Here is a 19,729-nt window from a genome sequence, read left to right on the forward strand (position 1 = left end):
GAATCTATACATTACACCCTAGGGAGGCCAAGAATAGGAAATAGCTAAATTATTTCTTTTCCATAATTAAATAACTATCATTCTGCAGTTGAGAGTAAGGCCTCTGTTACACCTCAAGTCTGGCAAAGTTTTGCCTCATTGAATTGCCCAGCATGGAAAAACACCCCCAACCAAACAAAAATTTGTAAATATATTTCTCACATAAAACATTTGTAAAGGGTGAACAAAGTTTTAGATTCCAAGGGACAATATAAAATTTCCATCATTTACAGACAGGTTTTACAATAAAAAATAAAAATTTAAAAGTATAGGCTTTCCTGATGAACATTAAAAATCTGAAACTAGGTTAGAAACTGTACACAGATACTTGAGTGCTAAAAGGTAATATCATAATCCCCCAGAGGCAAGGAGACAGAACTCCCAAGCCTACACATACAAGTTGTGGAAAAAGTCATTTCCTGAGAGATGATGCATATGTAGCCAGAGGTGCATAGGGTACTAAAGGCATTAAATATGGACATTTTGGAGCTGTTTGCTGAACAAAATCAGTCAGGGAGTTCACTCATATTACAGACAATCAAGAGGGCATTGTTTCTGGAATCTATCACTTTTGATGATAAAAAGCCTGCCTGGAGAATGAAATTGTATATCCATGGCAAGACTATTAGCTTTAAAATTGCCTTAGGAGCTAGCTTCACAGTTATCTCAGAAGGGACTTACAATCACCTTCAACACTGCCCAAAGCTGATGTCATCTGACAGACCACCCAGAGGGATTTTGAATTGCATGAGCTAGTTCACCACAAAAACAACTCTCAAAGAAAAAAGCTATGCATCCAGAGTGTGTGATCAAAGAATTGCAGAACAAAAGCCTTCTCAGCTGCAGCGTGGCAGCCCTGATTGGCCTAGTGAGAAAGATGGAGGAACTCAATGTAATATTTATTGATATTGGACTTTTGAAAGGAGATCTGGTACAAATAACATTAAGAGACTATGCTAAGCCATAAACATACACCTCACAGAAATCTTAACCCATTATTTCAAAATGTGGAAACTGAGTTAAAGATAATAGAGTGTATTGGCATAATCAAGAAAATCTCTTGAGACAGCAGTATGGTGTACCCCAATGGTACCACTTATAAAGAAAAATGGAAACATATGAATCTGTGTGGATCTTAAAAGATTTAATCGAGCAGTTGTGAGAGAAAAATATATCCTTCCAATATTGGATTACTTTCTCCTCAAAGTGAAAGGATATACAGTATTCTCTAAGCTGGATGCCTCGAGTGGATTCTGCCAAATTCCTTTAGCCAAAGAAAATGGTAAACTAACTACATTTATCACACCTTTTGGGAGATTCTGCTTATGAAGATCACCTTTTTGGATTAATAGTGCACCTGAAATTTTCCAAAGACAGATGGCAGAACTGTGAATGAACACAATTGAGCTGTAGTTTTCATGGCCAATATTCTGATATATGGATCTTTGGTGGAAGGATACTACAAAACCCTCAGAAAAGTCCTAAACCTAATCAGTCAGTCTGAACTGAAGCTAAACAAGGAAAAGTGCATTTTTCTGTGTACTCCAAATCCAGTTTTGGGGACAGACAATAAAGAAAGATGGAATCAGTCCTAGACCTGAGAAAGTAAAAGCAATTTGAGAATGGCATGCACCAAGGTGTATACTGGGAATGGTAAATTACCTTGGTCGATACCTACAAGGCTTTTCAACGCAACAAACCACTGTGAACTGTTAGTGTCCAACACATCTTGCCTATGGGGACCAAACCAAGAAATTGCCTTTGATAAGGTAAAAGAAATTATCTCAACGACTCCAGTTCTCAAGTATGAGGATGTGAACCAACCCACAATGGTCAGTGCAGATACAAGCAGTTATGGCGTAGGTGTTGCTACAACCTGGCTCTGAGTGGAAGCCAGCTGCATTTTGCTCTCACAGGCTTACAGAAGCGGAAAATCGATATGCATAGGTTGAAAAGGAGTGCCTGGCAAGTGTATGGGCATGTGAGAACTTTTACAGATATCTGTGTGGACTGGATTCATTTACCTGAATAACAAACCATAAACCGCTTATAACCCTCATCAGCTGAAAAGACCTGGACCAAGCACCACTGAAATGCCAACATCTATTGCTAAGGTTTATGGGATTTAGCTCAATTGCTAGATATGTTCCTCGGAAAATCTTGTAGTAGCAAGCACTCTGTCATAGAGCTCAGCATTGTACTCAGCTACCCGTGAGCTCAAGGGTGGTGTAACAGCTGATGTGAATGCTGTGGACACATACAGGACAGGGTATCAGAAAGCACATAAACAATAAAGTTACTGCATGTGAACATTGCAGAACTAGCAGACCAACACAACAGAAAGAACCTTTAATAACAACACCTCTAACAGAGAGACTTTGGAAGAGACTAGCTGGAGATTTACGTGCATTCAGAGGATATCATTGCCTGGTCATTGTGAACTATTTTTCCAGTTATTAGAAATAATGTTCTTGAAAGACATGTTGCAATGTTATCGAGAAAAATGAAGTGCACTTTTGCTCACTTCAGTATTCCAGAACAACTAGGAACAGGCAATGGACCATAATTCACTGCAGCAGAATTTAAATTATTTTGAACTAAATATGGTTTTAACCATATTACTAGCAGCCCACATTACCCACAAATGAATGGAGCAGCTGAGAGAGCTGTACAGCCAGCCAAGAAAATTCCAAAGCTGGAAGGTCCATTCCTCGCTCTTCTGACTTACAGATCAACATCAGTAGCAGCAACTGGATATAGTCTAGCTAGCACAGGGGTCAGCAACCTTTGAGAAGTGTGTGCCAAGTCTTCATTTGTTTACTGTAACTTAAGGTTTTGTGTGTCAGTAATACATTTTACATTTACTGGGGCCAGTGGACAGAACCCCAGATTGGCAGTGGGCTGAGCGGGGCCGGCGGCCAGGATCCCGGCTGGTAGGGGCCGGCGGATGGAACCCCGGACCGGCTGTTCTAACTTGGGAGAGGAATCTGTCTCCAAAGTGGCCAGACAGGAAGAGAGTAGCCAAATTGGATTAAAAGGTTAAAAGAGCTTATGAACGCTTTTACAAATAATATCACTCAGTTGGACAACTGCTGTGTCTAGAACCTGGTGACCACTTTTGTGTCAAACTGGATGGAGGAAAAGGAGAGACAATTCCAGCTGCCATAAAGAAAAAGAAAGATCATATGTAATCGACACCAACAGTGGAGAGTCAACAGAAACTGTTGACAGCTACAGTTTGTTCCTCGGAAAGAACAATCAACAGAGCAAACTCTACAGATGGCAGAAGCAGCTCACAAAGAAGACTTAGAGATTCCAAACCAACCACGGCTAGTCATTGCAAGTAGTGGATGGCCAGAATACCAAGTCGACACACATTTGGTTCACGTAATTAGAAAAAGAGTCTGTTTCAGAGACTTGCAACAGGCGGATAAGTACTGAACTTCAAAGACAGTGCGAAAGTGTAAATATTGTAAATGGTAGGAATGTAGAACTTAATGGGGGAGATGAAATGGAATGTTAACTGTATTATCTGTTCAACCACTATGTGGTGTAAAATATCTTATTTTAACTAACCTCAACCAGGCCTGGCAGAGCATTAAAGGATCTTACGATTGACACAGCTGGCGTATATAAGTGAGCTCTGTAGCCGGAAGTACATGACAGTTTGTTTTGAAAGATTTGCCTACCTGAACTGCTTCGCATACAAAAAAACCTTGACCAAACAAAAACTTCTCTAAAGCCAGTTTACAAAGATGGGACATAGGCCCTTTCATAGGCTTAATGCTTGTAAACAGCAAAGGAAGTTTTTGATTCCAGTGTACAGTAACAAAAAAAAATTTTAAAAGGCAAAAGTCATAGCTTTGTAACTGCATGAGGGACAGAGACAAAGGCTGTAGCCTGTGGCACTGGTATCTGAAGAAACATCCCCCGCCCCAAACTCTTTCCGCCTCCTTTCCTGACTTCTTTTTTATCTAAAACTGCCATCCTCTCTTCATGCTTCTGCTAAACATACTGTTTTAATCACATCAAATAAAGCTTTAAAAATAAGCTATCAGAAACTTTTAAAAGTCTCCCCTCTCCCCGCTTTCTTCAAATCTCCTCTTTAAATAATACCCTCTTCCTGCTCAACTATCCCTTTTAACTTCTTCCCTAATCCCGTTACATTAGGGTTTGAGTCCATCATAAGGCCTCTGTTTTCAGCACTGTCTCAGGTTGTTCATCTGTCTTGTATTATTCAGTATCGAGGTTACACCTTGTGTAAAAGTAAAATGTAAAGTGTTAACTAAGAACAGGAAAAAAAAAAATTCTCTAGGACCCTGTCAATGTTATGATCAACAAACCCCCAAAATGTAATTGTTGCTTTGCAGGTGTTGCTATGCAGTATCTCCAAGCATGTTACCCGCCAACGATTTTGAGAATCTGATTTATTTACTATTTCTGATAGTCTGGGGGAAAGGGATTGGAAAAATTGGCACAATTATGGGAGAAATAATGCCTCATGAAGTTGGGACAATCTTTTGTATGACAAATGTTTGTTCATGGTAAAGCATGACAACCAGCCAAGAGTGGCTGCAAAATTGTTTTACTAAAACAATATTTCAGTCATGTATCAATGCTCCTCTAAAAGGCAGGCCCCACTCTTGTCTCCCCATGCTCTGTTTTTCATGTTAAACTTTTAAAAGTTTATGAGTATTTATTTTTAAAGCTTTAGTTGATATGATTAGAAACAGCATGTTTAGCAGATGCATATGGCAGTTTTAGATAAAAAAAATGTCAGGAAAGAAGGAGGAGGAGGTGTGGGATGGGGCTGTTTCTTCAGATAAGGACCTTAGAGGCTATAGTCTTTACCTCTGTCTTTCATGCAGTTACAAAGCTATGACTTTTGCCTTTTAAAATTTTATTTTTTCACTGTACACTGGAATCAAAAACTTTCTTTGCAATTTACATGTGTTGAGCCTATGAAGTGGCCTATGTCCCATCTTTGTAAACTGGCTTTTGAGAAGTTTTTGTTTTGTTGGGGGTTTTCTGTATGCGAGGCAAGCCCTTTAGGCGATGTTTCAAAGGAAGCTATCACTATTGTTTAAAGGTTGGGCTAGTGTAGCTTTTAAACACTGTGCTATGATTTGTATTCCACTCAATCTCTTCCTCTGGTTTAGACAAAAGCAAAATGTTTATGAGTGGTGGGGTGGGGGCAGGAGCATGTGCAAGACGTCACGGTTTTCAGGGCCTCATATACTGTAGATTTGTATCCTGGATCCATCTCATAAAGCCTTTGGCTGAAAGCCCCTCAAAAACCAGTCACACAAAAAAACCCAGCTACTAACAGCCAGAAAAATGTTCACTCCAAGGAGGGAGTGGGTGCAAGAGGTAGGTGTGTGTGAGAGGGGGGGGGGGGGGGATTTAAAATAATTAGAAAAATTAATTCTTTAGGGCCATTTCAATGTGATAATCAAACGGGAAAAAATAATTGTTTTGCAGGTGGCTCTATAAAATATTGCTACAAAAGTGATGAGATTGATGCATTTCAATTACACCTCAGGGCTCTTTTATCAGTACAAAATCATTTTGTTTGGGCTTGATGTTTTGCATCATTGTAGCTGCACAGTATAGTCAATGGCTTTGCCCCCATTATTCTCTTAGGTTTTATGTTGAGTCACTGGTTTAATTTTAGGGTCCGGGGTGTGTCCACAAATACTGGCAAACAAAAAATTCTTGTTACTTTTGAGGTAATTCTATAAATATCATGAAGGCTGTACAGACAAGGATTTTAGCTGTGTTCGGGTTTTTCCTCTCAGTCAGACATGATCAATCTTCTTGTTGTGTCTGAGTATGAATACTCCTTCTTCCTGAAGCCTTTGTGTTATATATTTGCTGTTTCTGACCTCCTAATTTTTTTCAGTCCCCTCCCCCCTCACACACACCCCTTGTACTCCTTTGCACCCATTGCCTCCTTGGTGTTAAAATCTTTTGGATATTAGTAGCTGGTTTCTCTGGTGCGATTGGCTTGTCCTGCTGGTTATTAACGGGCTTTCAGCAGAACGCATTATGAGATGGATCAAGGCTAAACCTAAGAATCCCAGAGCAGGAAATGAAACTGCAGATGAAAGGGATTTGCCTTATCCCTCGTTTATAACTAACGTGTCAGGCACTGCCAGGGAGGCAGGAGGTTGAGCTTTGCAGATTACTTTTTTCCTTTTTGAAATGCCAGATCTAGATCTTTCCTGGAAGATCATTTCCCTCTCATCTCCCACATATTTGTTTGTAGTGAGTTATTGGGCCAAAGTCACCTCTGGAGTAAGTGCCTTTGACTTCCACTGGGTTGTGCCTATTGTCTTCGGTGTTGTGTTTGGCCCAATGCATATGCCATTTTAATGGCACAGTTCTGCTTCTCATCTCAACCCTTGGCCCTATGGAACAACCACATCACTGATTCCTCATCCTTTCATCTCATCCCACGCTTCATCACAGCTTGAAGCTCCTATGATCCTGTGCTGAAGTCCTGACTCAGCCAGCACTGTAAATGAACTCAACAGAAGTGTTTACCCAATGGGCTGATCCCAAAGCCTGTTAAAGCCAATGGGGATCTTTCCACAGACATCTGCGTTCTTCAGCTCAGCCCCAAGTAGGGACTTCAGGACCAGGCCCCATCATGGGACCTCTGCAAGGCCGCATATGAGCTGCAGAGCACCCTCAGCTCCTGTTGAAATCAACAGAGTGGCAACTCTGCGTAACCCAGCATAGCTCAGTCCCGTGTAAGCTGCTTTCTTGGTCTCTCACTTTCATGAGCACAATGGTCAAGTGCACAGTTAAAATAAATAGGTAAAGCAGCTCCCTCACCTGGCTCCTTGAGGAAGTGAAAGAGAACCTGCGGGCAGGGCAATGTGAGAGTCTCACCAGCTTCTGCATTCGGCCAGCACAGTAGCCTGTCCCATGTTTTCCTGCAACCTGCCAGGAAAGGGAAAACACATTTTAAAGCATTTTTATATTTGCATATAAAAAGTCAAATTTTAGATATGATGCAATACATGAGAGTATGTCGGCATGAGGAGGAGCATTACGGCAGCAAGCTCACTTGATGGTATCTGTCCAACTTGCTGGTCTCCTTCATTCATCACTTCTTGCAGGCAGCACAGAAAGCATAGGAGGGAACCGAATGAGAAAAGGTAGGTGGTGCACTGCACTCAGGCTGCGAAACAATTCCATGCCTACAGAGCAGCATGGCAAAGGGCACAGAATCAGGAGTGGGAGAACGAAATGAAAGGACCAGTGGGTGGCAGAATGTGGTCGAAGAACTGAACAGTGAGGATAGACCAGGGGAAAGGGAGGTGGGCCACTGAATGAAAGACCAAATCATTTGAACTTGATGTACTGGCTGATGGGGAGCCAGTGGAAAGAATCCAAAGATCTGAGTTCTGGTCTAGAACCGAGTGGGGAGGATTCACTCATTTCTCTGAACTGGTTCTCACAACCCTGGCAATTTTTCACTTCCCTGCCCAACCCCACCCCTTTTCAACTGCCAAAGGCTGTACCTGCAGTTTCATTTCCATGATCTTCAGCACCTCTCAGACATTCATTCTCATTTCTCTTCAGCTCAGCTAAAAAGTCACATTCTGGATGGATGTGCCCAACCACCTGCAACAAGAAAGGCACCATGAGGGTGCTTAGCCCCGACTTGGGGGTTAGGGCACCACTCCATCGTGTAATCCCAACTATACAGGCCCAGATCCTCCGCTGGCATAAATAAGTAGAGCTCTGTTGAAGTCAGTGCTGTTATGCTGAATTACACCAAAGAGCACCCCGCTGGTGTAAACTGGCATAGCTCCATAAACTTCATAGCTGAGAATCTGTCCCCAGGTAAAAATTGACTCGGAAGGTTTTTCATCGCTGAAGCATCAACCATAAGATTTGCCCTCTGCAAGATTTGTGTCTAACAAGCATCTCCTGCCACTGACTCCTAAGGGAGCTGCTCTGTTTTCTTCTCATGCTGTTTGTCCTTCTCCAGCTTGAATGATGTTATGGGCAGGATATAATCCTCTGTGCTTTGAGGCTTTCACAACCATACGTTCTGATGGCCAGGTCCTACCCTTTACTGCTTGTGTGCTCTGGTATGTGGGGGAGCTGTGCACAGAGACATTGAACAGAGAGGACCTCTTCCCCACTTCTCCCCCTTGCTACAACAAAGCAGGATTCCAACCTAGACCTGCAAAGAGCGCCACTGAGTTGGGTAGGACCAGAGCACAATGGCTACAAACAGACATAAGCTACGGGATTTTCCAAGGCACCCAGCCAGCTGGCAAGTACATTGTGCTAGAAACAAGTGGGATTATTCAACAATTTTATGTATTTATTTGGAGGGGGGGTGAGGAAATGCCAAATTGTCAAAACCGAAACTTTTTGTAGGAAAGAGTCAGTTTCAACTAAGCTTTGGGCAGGCACAGGTGCTGGAATTACAGGTGTGGGGGGAGCTGCAGCACATTCTTGCTTGAAATGGTTTAAATATAGAAGATTTACAGTTTGGTTCAGTGGCTCTCAGCATCCCCACTATAGAATTTGTTCCAGCAGCCCTGTGGCCAGCAGAGGTTTCTGATGTCCTGGACAGAATCTGTAGCCAGAGAGAGCTCCTCTGTAGAATAGCCATTAGCCTAGGACACTGATCTGGGGGACGAGGAGTAAAATCCCTGGTCCAAATAAAGTAGAGCGGAGATGTGAACCTACCTCTCATATACCAGACAAGTGCTGTAACCACTGAGCTATTCTAGGCTATAACACCCCTTTTTCTCCCTCTCAGGTTTTTCTCAAAAATATAAATGTCAAAAGGTCTCGGATTCCTCCCATTGCTGAACAGAAACTATTCTGACATCTCCATTTTCTTCACAGGAAGGGAAACCCATTTCCCACCCAGCTTTATTGTGTGCTGCGGGTGATAGCCAGCAGTGCATATGGCGCCTCTTCAAAGGGGCAGCAGGGTATGCCTTGGTCACCTGGCACCATCTTTCTCTGCACCAGCCGGATGACGCTTGCATATCCACACATGGCCCTGACTGCTCCACACTGCCTCCACCCTGTCCTTACTAGTCAGGGAAGAAGTGTTACCTATCAAAGCATTCGTTTTTAGAAAAAGAATCAAAACAGGATGAAATCTATCCACTGAGCAGGTGGCTGACTAAATTCGACTCGGCTCATTTTCACACAGGAAGGATAAATATTCAGCGAGTTTTGGAAATAAATATCTTGCTTTCAGGTCATTCAGAGGGCAGAATGTAATGGTTTTGATAACCCAATGTTCTCCATTCATATTAACTTCCCTATACCAAGCTGATATACTGACCTTTTGAGCCGATTGCTTATTAGTTTACCATCTGAGGCTCTGTTCCTGCTCCTAATGAAGACACTGAATATTTTGCCATTGATTTTAATGGGAGCAGGATTAGGTCCCATGTGTAAGGGGAAAAAAGAGATTAGATCCAGGATTGCATGCCATGGAATTCCAGACACAGCCATGACTGTTTTGACTTCAGGACTTGGAAACTTGCCAGTGAAACTGGGGTGTATGTGAATATACAAATGTAGTGGAGATGTTGTGATACTGTTTTCTGTGTCAGGCACCTTTAAATGTATGGAGCCTTCCTTATTGTGTGCTAGAAACCAGCTCCCTTGGGTCAATTCAAGGTGTCTGGGAAAGAGTCGGTCTCACACTACACACAGTCTCTTTTTAATTTCTCATGCAGGCTTATATTTGTCCTTCCTTTGTTGTGTTCCTTAATCAGTAATGAAAGTCAGCTATGCTGAAAGGCCATGATTTGGTCCTTGTGTATTGAAACCTCAGAAGAAAATAGGTTCCAGCATGTCAACCAGGTATATCTTTCAATTAATGGATAGTTTATAGAACTCTATTGGTTTAATGAACTGTGTCCAGAAAGATCTCAGCAGGGTGGAAATTTACCTGCTTGCACAGTGAAAAGAACTTCTCCTGGAAAAAATAACTGGTGTCTGCACGTGAAAATGGCCTTGGAAGTCCACTAAAATATTCAAGGTGAGAACAAACAAATGTTTGACTTTTTCATAGACTCAGGAAAATACAGTTTTTTGAGGGGGAGTTGTTTAGTCTTCACAGTTGTGAGAACTTTTACTATGTGTCCCCGAGTTAAAGGTGTATGTTTCATTTACTGCAGGTGATTTAAAAATTCTGGCTCCTCCTTGATCATGAGCACTTGCAACGTCCTCTGACTTTAATAAGAGTTGTAGGTTCTCTGCCTAACATTTGTGAATTACTAGAACCTAGTGATTAGAGAACCAGATTCTCCACTGCCTTGTGCAGTCATTTGAACCTGTCCAAAGTGTAGGTGTAAGATTCGGCTGTTCACTCAGTTTCAACAAGCCAGAGAATGCTGAGCGAGAGACACATGCAATATTGTGTAGCCAGCCAGAAAGTGATGTTGGAATTCAACATGGCTGCACCTTTCAAGCAAATATTCCAAATTCCTGATTTTTATGCATGCTCATTCCTGCATGGAAAAGCTACCTGTTCCCTCTCCAAAGTGTTTGTTAGCCTTTCCTTTATCCCTATTAGGGGAGGTAGAGCTCAGTGGTTTGAGCATTAGCCTGCTAAACCCAGAGTTGTGAGTTTGATCTATTTAGGGATCTGGGACAAAAATCTGTCAGGGATAGTACTTGAGCCTGCTGTGAAGGTAGGGGGCTGACCTCAATGATCTTTCAAAGTCCCTCCTAATTCTATGAGATAGGTTTAAAAAATATATTCATGGTATGTCATAGGCCTTGCTTTAGCAGAAAGCAAGTGATATTATGGTAGGTTCATTTGCGGCTGTTTTTACACTGCTGGCTGTGCTAACGTAACCCACACCCCTCCTGGGTGTGGTGTTCTGGCCCATCCAGACCACTTTAAGAGAGGGACTGAGTCTTCTCTATGTCCTTACTTAACAGGCAGGTGGCTTTTAGCTCACATTGTAGAAGCTCATGCACTAAGTTCTAGAGATCCCAGGTTCAATCCTACCCACTGACAACCAGAGTCTACCAGCATTACATTAACACAAGCTGATTTCGGGTTATGGAAAGCACTGAATATTCAGCTTTTGTTGCCTTCTGCCAAGGCAGTGGATGATTGGACAAATAGGTAGACATTATACCAACTTGGCACAGGACTGAGAGATAGAGCCATACTCATAGCCACCTTCTATTACTACAATGCTCCAATCAAAATCCACAGTCAGAACACTCCTAAACTTTGAGAGCGTTTGGACTTTAAGTCTTGGGCCCATATCTAGCAAGGATCTCTCATCTCACCTTGCGTACTACTTTGTGATCATGCAGTATGATCCTGCAACGATTGCTCATGTGGCACAGAACAAATAGTCCTACTAAACTCTGTGGAATTACTGATGAGGTGAGATTGCCTGCACCACTAAGGGACTCAGGATCAGAAGCTTTGCAGGTACCATTTCATGAACTTACTATTTTGGGAAGCAGGGAGCGCTTGACACCTCACCGGAGGCTCTCAGCACCTCGCAGGGTCAAACCCACAGTCTTTTCTCACCCGGCTGCATTAGCCCAGGGTATATAATACGAGCTAAGAAGGTGCATTAGCACAATGCAGCAGATCCTTAGTCCCCATTCTGTCTTGCACACAGTTTTTGCCCACTCAGGGCTAGAAATCTTGAAGTTGCCCCAGCTGCTCAGATTTTAGAGTTGGGTCAGAAAATATGGCACCCAAACCAGTTCTGATTACAGCTTCCTGGCCTAATAATTTTAAAGTGACTTAGTGATTCCGGGGACTCCGTTTCTGTGGGCCAACTTGAGCCATCATAATGGGGCCAGATTTTCAGAAACCGCTGCACAGCTGTTACCTATAAAATGACCCATTAAAGTATTTCAAATTGGCCATCCAAAATCACTAGGTACTTATGAAAATGTTGGCCAAGGACTTTAGCATATTAAAATGGCTATTAAATATATCTACGTGATGCCTTCACTGTGACATTGGAGCTCTAATGGTCTTTCACTCATGTAAAATACAACAAAGGCCACTGGTTAATCACCGTCAAAGAATAAAGACAGTTTGGAATCCACAGAGAATAAAAATATCCTGGTCGTGCCAGATCATTTTCCAATTAAAAAGCAAAAGAACTATTTCTCCTTGTTACAAATGAATATTGATTTAACCAGAACCTGTCCCAGACCGAGCCTTCTCTCCCATGTTGGAAAGGACATACTGATTGTATGATTGTACTGATTGTACAAAGACTTGAGCTTCTGAGCAGGGAATCTCATGATGTTTATGCAGAGCTGCTTTGGGGCGCTGGAGGATAGGAGCCAATATTGCTGGTACATTTGAGGAATGCATGCAAGAGCAGGGAGCTTTTAGCATCAAAGGACCAAATTCCAATGCCATTTTCACATAGCGGACAGGACATTACCCCATGGTTGGTTCTGCTGAAATCAACGGGTCTGTTCATGAGGAATAGCACTACTGAACCTGAAGAAGGGTATCAGAATCCATCCCAGAGGAAAAAGAAGGATTTATTGATTAGTCGGAAAAAGAAAGAGCAAATATGGCAAGAGTGGGGATAGAAAATAAACACAGCTGTGGCAGGTACGTAGTGATCAGGTCTAAAATTGCTTCTCTTTTGCTATTGGTGTATTTAAGGAAGCTCCACTTACAATGGAGAGGAGAAAAGATTTTCCAATATTCTTTTCTATGAGATCAATCATATTTTTCCCCTAGGGCCTTAAACAGTGAGAACGAAACAAAACAATCAGACATGGGAAATAGTTGTATAGAGATCATGATTAATATTTCTGATTATTTCTGGCAAGAAGAAGTAAATGAACCATTAATCTTGTCTATGTTGTAAAATTAAACTGTCTGAAATAAAAAAGTAAATGGAGATATATTCTAAACTTAGAGCTTGTTTCCTGGGCTGTTGAGTAACCAAGTCAACTGGATGTGTGGGCTCCACAGCCCCTCTGAAAATCAGGCTGCTCTTGCAACCTCTGGTCATGTGAAATCAATGCTCCGGTGAGTAATGAACACAGGATCTGGTAAGCAATAACACTTTACACTCTGGGATTAGAATGTGTCTTATTCGGATTATTTTATGCAGTTTTATTGTATCTTGTGCTCCATTGATTTGAATTTTGGTTTTCTTGTGATCTCTCATTGTTTTCTGTCATGGATTTCAGCATTGCACAGTCTCTGCATTCTTTCTTACACCATACTACAACCAATAGCATACAAGCAACAAATACAAAGCATAAAAACATCTTGAGTTTACAAAATGTAGAGACATTTTAAATATTGTAAGTATTTAAGACCACGCTGAAAAGTGATCCCAAAACCATACAGGTATACTGATGGCTGAGAATGGATGGGTGTTTTTCTAGCTAAAATAAAACAACGTTTTCTTAGCTAATGTCAGTTATAATAAAAAGGATATCCTAATGTTCCATAAGAGCCTAATTCTGCCATCCTTACACACACTGAGTAGCATCTTATTCGGTGAGTTAGTCCTTTGTGACTCTTTGTGAAGTATGGTGCCACTCAATATGAGTAACAGGGGCAGAATAAAGCCCAGAAGAAAGCACTGTAACACCCAGATCTTTCTGATATCCTTTAACACTGAGTATAGTTAACCACTAAGGACTAGATTCAGATATCCTGTTCATGAGGAATGGTGCTTCACTCCACATAGAATGCCACTGCAGAGCAGAGTTTGTTACATGGTACAAGCAGAGAGAATGACAGGTGCAGACAGATAAAGTATATGGTCCCAATTATTCCACATCACGGTGTTGTTTCTCTTTCCATACAAAAAGAAGATCCTGTGCCGCCCACACAAAACAATACTGTAATACTGTGTTTCTCAAAGCATGGGTTGGAACCCCCACTCCAGGATCATGAAAGGCATTGAAAATTTTACTACAATCTAAAGCAAAGAAAATCTCACTCCTCATTTCTTGAACACATTTGACCCTCAAGATCAAGTTTTCCTTTCAACTTCTCATAACACACACACACACACACACACACACACACACACACACACACACTATAGGCTGATGGTTATAAATGATACATTTTTAATTCTTACTTGTATCAGAAATGTGAGGAAGTCGCAATATTTTTGGACTTGAAATAAGGGGTCACCAACCTTAAAAACTGAGAAACAATGCTCGAAAGAAATGAAAGGATTCAACTGTAAAATGAATTAATCTGCAACATAATTTAAGTAAACAATCGCACAGACCTTCTCATGTACAATCAGGCAACCTCGCTCATAAGCAATTGGCTGAAGCAAAATGTCAGCATGATAGGTAGTTTCTTTTTACAGAGATGAACTTATGAAGCCAAATCGAAGCCTGGCATATGCAGATGCAGCCACAGTTGATTCAATTAATTTGTTATTGTCTACACGGTTCACATTCTAAGTTATCCTAAATGTCACCAAAGAAGCAGGTGAAATGCCAACTTCTACTAATGTTGTATGTGCCAAAGGCTAAGCAACAATATCTAAATTCATAGCTTTTACAGTATCTTCTCAATTCCCTTCCCCTTTGCATTTGTCATCCTCCCTTTAAGCACTTCTGTATAAAGTAACATGCGCGATTAAAGATGCTGTTTCTCTTTCATGGAAGTGCAGTAATAATGAATGTGCAGTAATAACACAGTGCAGTGCAAGGGCACACAGCTCCTACAGCTTAGGTGCGTGTTCCTTCTGCTACAGTTTGCACCTTTCATAGCCTCTTCCACAGTTTAATATGAAGCTAAGTCGAAAAAAGAAAAAGATGATCATGCAATGAAACGAGCTGTATCTGACCATCTGTTCCAAAGTTAAACTGACTGCTTAGGGAAAACAATAAAGGAAAACCTGTTTAAAATGGTTACTTACAAAAGCTGCAAGACTCAGGGAGTAAAAAGCACAACGGTACAAAGCACGGGGGTTCATGTTCCGAAGCAAGCGGTGTCATACTCCACCTCCTCAGCCTCCATGAGCACGTTTTACCTTCCTTTCCTCTTCCCCCTCTCCTATCAGTTGCTGATCTGAAGCATTTATCTTTTTGCCCAGGAGTGACGTAACAGTAAAATGAGGAGGAAACTAAATATTAACAACTCTCTCGGCTGTGATTGATGAGGCTGTGAATGACATGCTTTCCACCTTTCTTGACCTTGCAGTATGTGCTGAGATTGCAAAGGATAGACTATGTGAGCATCCCTGAGATTATGGTAACTTGCACTCCCTTCTGGAGAGAGAGATCCCTCTTTCTGCCTCTGTAATACACTAGGATTTTAGTAGGCATTAATAGATTTGTTACCATTGACCATATTGCATTTAACGCAACAAAATATAGAATCATAGAATCATAGAATCAAAAGGTTGGAAGGGACTTCATGAGGTCATCTAGTCCAGCCTCCTGCTAAAGGCAGGACCATTTTCCCTAAATAATCCCAGCCAGGGTGCGGTCTAGCCGGACTTTAAATAGCTCTAAAGATGGAGATTCTACCACCTCCCTAGGTAACCCATTCCAATACTTCACCACTCTCCTAGTCAGAAAGTTTTTTCTAATATCCAGCCTCAACTTCGCAAACTGCCAACTTCAACCATTTGCTCCTTGTTCTGTCCTCCGTCACCACTGAGAACAGCCTAGCTCCCCCTCCTTCCTTGGAGCATCCCTTCAAGTAGTGAGGTTGCTCTTCAATCCGCCTTAGTCTTCTCTTCTGCAGGCCTAAAAAGCCCAGTTCCTTCAGTCCTCTCTCCATAGTCATGTGCTCCATCCTCTAATTCATTTTGTTGCCTCACTGACTCTCCCCAATTGTTCCACATCCTATTTGTGTGTGTGCGCCCAAACTGGACACAATTCAGATGCGGCCTCACCAGTGCCGAATAGAGGGGACATCAATCCCTCGATCTGCTGGAACACTGCCTACTAATACAGCCCACGTCTACTATTAGCCTTTTTTGCTACAAGAGCCACTGTGGCTCATGTTCAACTTTCATCTACCGTAACCCAAGATTCCTTTTCTCAGCACTTGCTACTTAGTCAAAACAGTCCCCAGCTGTAGCAGTGCATGGGGTTTTTCTGTCCTAAGTGCAGGATTTTGCACTTGTTCCTTGTGTGAACTTATGAAAAGGTCTTGTGGCCCACTTCTCCAATTTGTCTCTACGTCTCCCTGATCCTATCCTGCCCTCCGCGTGTCCCCACTCCCCCAACTTGGTCGTCGATGCTGCGAAGATTAGGGCGTAATGTTGAAGCTATCCCGATCATCAAAGATTCATTAGATGAAGACATTTAATAGACGGGCCTCAAAGAAACCCCTGGGGCACACCACTTGTTCCTGGTTGCCAATAGAGGTGTTGCCATTGATACCTACCCGCTGAGGGGCCGTGATTTCAACCAGTTTTCTATCCCTTCAAGTCCATTCCTCCAAACGCCATACTTCCTTTGAGTTTGCTGATGAGAATGCTTGGGAACCGTGCTCAAAGCCTTACTAAAGTCAAGTATACAACATCAAACAGCTTGGCCCCATCCACAAGTCCCAGTCATCTCATCATAGAAAGCAATCAGATTGGTCAGGCATGATTACCCTGTGAGCCATGCTGACCGTCTGATCACCCTTGTTTCCTCTAAGGTTTCAGGGATGGATTTCTTCAGCACCTGCTCCATGATTTTTCAGGATTGAGGTGAGACTATTGGTCTGTGTTCCCTGGATCTTCCTTTTTCCCTTTCTTAAAGAATAAGGTACTATATTTGCTTTTCTTCCAGTCCTTACTGGACCTCTCCTGTTCGTCATGATATTTCAAAGATAATGGTCAACGGCCTATGCAATCACATCAGCTAACTCCCTCACACCCTCGGATGCAGTTTGTCCGCGCCCATTAGATTGTGCACGTCTAACATCTTTAAGTAGTCCCTAACCTGACCCTCTATCACAGTGGGCTGCTCTCCTCCTCTCCTCTCTGCGTTCCCCAGTGTAGTAGTCTGGGAGTTGAATCTGCCCGTAAAGACTGAAGTGAAGAAGTGAAGAAGTGTATGAGACATACTCTCTAAACATAGTGATGGTTAATATTCATTCATTCTAACAAATGTGCATCTTATTCCTGTTTCAAACAGCGTGTGTGGTGGGGGGGGGTAGATAAACACATTATATTACATTTTTTAAATGTATGGCCAAATTCTGCACGTATATACAACTCCTGGGGTTTGAATGCACATTGTGCATGCATCTGAAGGCCAGCTTCAGATCTGGTGCCTGATGCTACAACAGCCACCAGAAGCCCAGAGGAGCAATTGCAGGGAAAGCCCTGTTCAGTCCCTGCAGCTCTGGGCTGGAGCATGCTTAGTTGCTCTGTGCGGGTGGCACATATACATTTCAGTTGGCATGTAGGAGCTCTGAGGGGATGGAGCATGCTCAGTCCAGATGGAATCTTTGGAGAATTTAGCTGCCAAACTCCAACTCTTTTGGTATAATTCGTGCAAATCTTCGTGGAGACAACAAAGGCACATCCCTGAAAGCCAATCAATCTTCCGGCCAAATGTTAAGTCCCTGCGCCAAACCATGGAGGCACTAGAGCTTCTCAACAAAATATGTGTACATTTTTAAACATAGGCAAAACAATGTATTTTTTCTAACTTTATTATCAGAAATTACTGAACCATTTTAGATGGAATTTTCCAAAACTACTCAGTCTGAGGCGGATGGAGAGCATAGAAAATTTCAGGCCAAATGTTTAAAGTTTGGCAAAGTTGAATGAAACTAAAAACAAGGTCTTATAATGGAAAGTGTCAGGGAACCTGAAGTACAGGTATTGCTGCCTATATATATAGCACTTTTCAGGCATAGACCTCACAGTACTTTATAAAGGAAGTAAATAGTATCTTCATTTTACAGATGGGGAAACTGAGGCACAGGGCAGCAATGTGACTTGGCCAAAGTCACCTAGCAGGCCAATAGCAGAACCAGGAATAGATATTGGGTCTTCTGAGTCTAAGTCCAGCACTCAAGCCACTAGGCCATACTGCTTCTATAAGATGCACAGCTAACCTGTAAGCAGCCATTAACATTTGCTGATTACCCCAAATAATTAATAAAGATGTGGAACTAAATAAACACAGTATTTGCACTAAACAGAGCATTTCCAATAATAAATTAGAACGGGGAGCTTTACCAGCTTTCTGATATTTTACGTAGCTTCCTTATAGTCCTTGTAATTCCTGTAAATACCACTCATGACTAGTGCAGTCATCCCAATCTCGTGCCAAATAAATCCTTTATGTCACAGTGTACCATCGTATATGGTCTTTCATCCTCCCTCTACAGAAAGGTACAATATTAATTAAGTGCATTTTGCCAAGCATCCATTTGAGAGGTCTACAATATGCCAGTACTTTTCAGGGTTAATTCACATAGTGCCTTAGGATGTACCTCATTTGGTCCAGGGGTCATAGCCATGTCGATTCAATCCAGGGCCTGCTGCACCATTTCATTGATCACCCTGGAAACAGGTAAGCATATATTCATATACCCACTGTGAGTATGTATGCACCTATGTGGTGTGAGTATTCATCTGTCTGTGGATTTAATCCATACTTTACCAAAAATTGGTCAAGGTTTTCAAAAGTGGCTAGTGATTTTGGTTGCCCCCATATTTGAGTGCCTGTCTTGACATACCTTAAAGGGTCCCGATTTCCAGCGGATGGGAGCTGAGCACTTGCTGAAGATCAGCCCCTTTGAAGGTATCTCAGGCTGGAAACTCCAGAACTGAAGCATCCATTGTCATTAGCCACTTTTGAAAGTCCTGGTCCATCTTCCCCTGTTTAGTTTGACTGGCCTTTTTTGTGATTCTCTGCAGCACGGACATTTTATTCAAATGAAGTCTAGTCTATTGTCAACGTTTTATGTGACGTTTCGGCTGTTTGTAATTCAGTACAGGTGGATTGGTTCAAATAAAATCAGAGCCATACTGATTAATTTTTGTCCAAAATATTATTTTGCAGTTCTTGAAGAAGCCCCCACATCCTGTGCCTCTGACTACTTACTAGCTTTATCTGAGATGAACAGTAGAAGAATGAAAATACCCCAGGCATGAACAGTTTACCATTTCACCACAGCTCTACTACTGCAACTTGGTTTTGAATTGCACCATCCTGGTGCTCCCTTTCCTGACCCTCCCCTGATTAGGCTGCCCACTGTGCCAAATCAGTAACTAATACATTTTCTTTCCAATCGTTGTTACACAACCAGTGATCAACAGCTTACTATTGCTTTTGCACGTGCATTCGGTCTGCCAAGTTATATCTAGACCTGACAGATTGCTTAGAAGACGGCAGAGATGAAGAAGGAGAAAGCAGATTTCTAGTGGAACAAATCTGCATATTGCTCAGACTTTCTCCGAAGGTGGAAGTCGGTCACTTCAGTTCTGTAAAGAATTCAGTTGCGGCTTGTTGCGACAGCTGCTTCAGCAAGCCCTAGCCACTCACGCTATCAGTTTGTGAGATATTGGCTGCTAAAGTGAGGTCAGGCCTGACATTGGACAAAGCAAGCTGACTGTAAAGATTGTGATGGTAAAGATCTCATTATGTGCCAGAGGTGAAAATGAACAACTGTCAGTACCCTTCACAGTTCTGTCTCTCCTACCTGTCTGCTCTTGTCTGTTACCATCATTCCTCCACTCCA

The 19,729-nt window shown here is 42.1% G+C and overlaps 1 protein-coding gene and 1 long non-coding RNA gene across 8 annotated transcripts in view; one reads left to right on the top strand and one right to left on the bottom strand.

Moving 5' to 3' along the window:
- Positions 1–19,729, bottom strand: part of GHRHR (growth hormone releasing hormone receptor) — a 58,342-nt gene that overhangs the window by 24,385 nt on the left and 14,228 nt on the right. For 3 of the 7 annotated variants that reach the window (XM_032764676.2, XM_032764671.2, XM_075062170.1), the window contains exons 1-3: positions 14,946–15,102; positions 7,572–7,674; positions 6,880–6,987 (exon numbers count right to left, since the gene is read on the bottom strand). In XM_032764676.2, the coding sequence (XP_032620567.1) occupies positions 6,880–6,987; positions 7,572–7,674; positions 14,946–15,002 (268 nt within the window). In that variant the 5' untranslated portion in view covers positions 15,003–15,102. Of the gene's footprint in view, positions 1–3,728; positions 4,358–6,879; positions 6,988–7,571; positions 7,675–14,945; positions 15,103–18,478; positions 18,549–18,724; positions 18,795–19,729 lie in introns of those variants that run through there. The other 4 variants (XM_032764675.2, XM_032764674.2, XM_032764672.2 and 1 more) reach the window with 4 other exon arrangements.
- On the top strand, positions 7,154–12,957 carry LOC142046295 (uncharacterized). The gene is made up of 2 exons (XR_012655170.1): positions 7,154–7,205; positions 8,920–12,957. It is a non-coding gene; the product is annotated as an uncharacterized LOC142046295 (long non-coding RNA).

This window comes from Chelonoidis abingdonii, chromosome 2, assembly GCF_003597395.2.
Source record: "Chelonoidis abingdonii isolate Lonesome George chromosome 2, CheloAbing_2.0, whole genome shotgun sequence".
NCBI lineage: Eukaryota > Metazoa > Chordata > Testudines > Testudinidae > Chelonoidis > Chelonoidis abingdonii.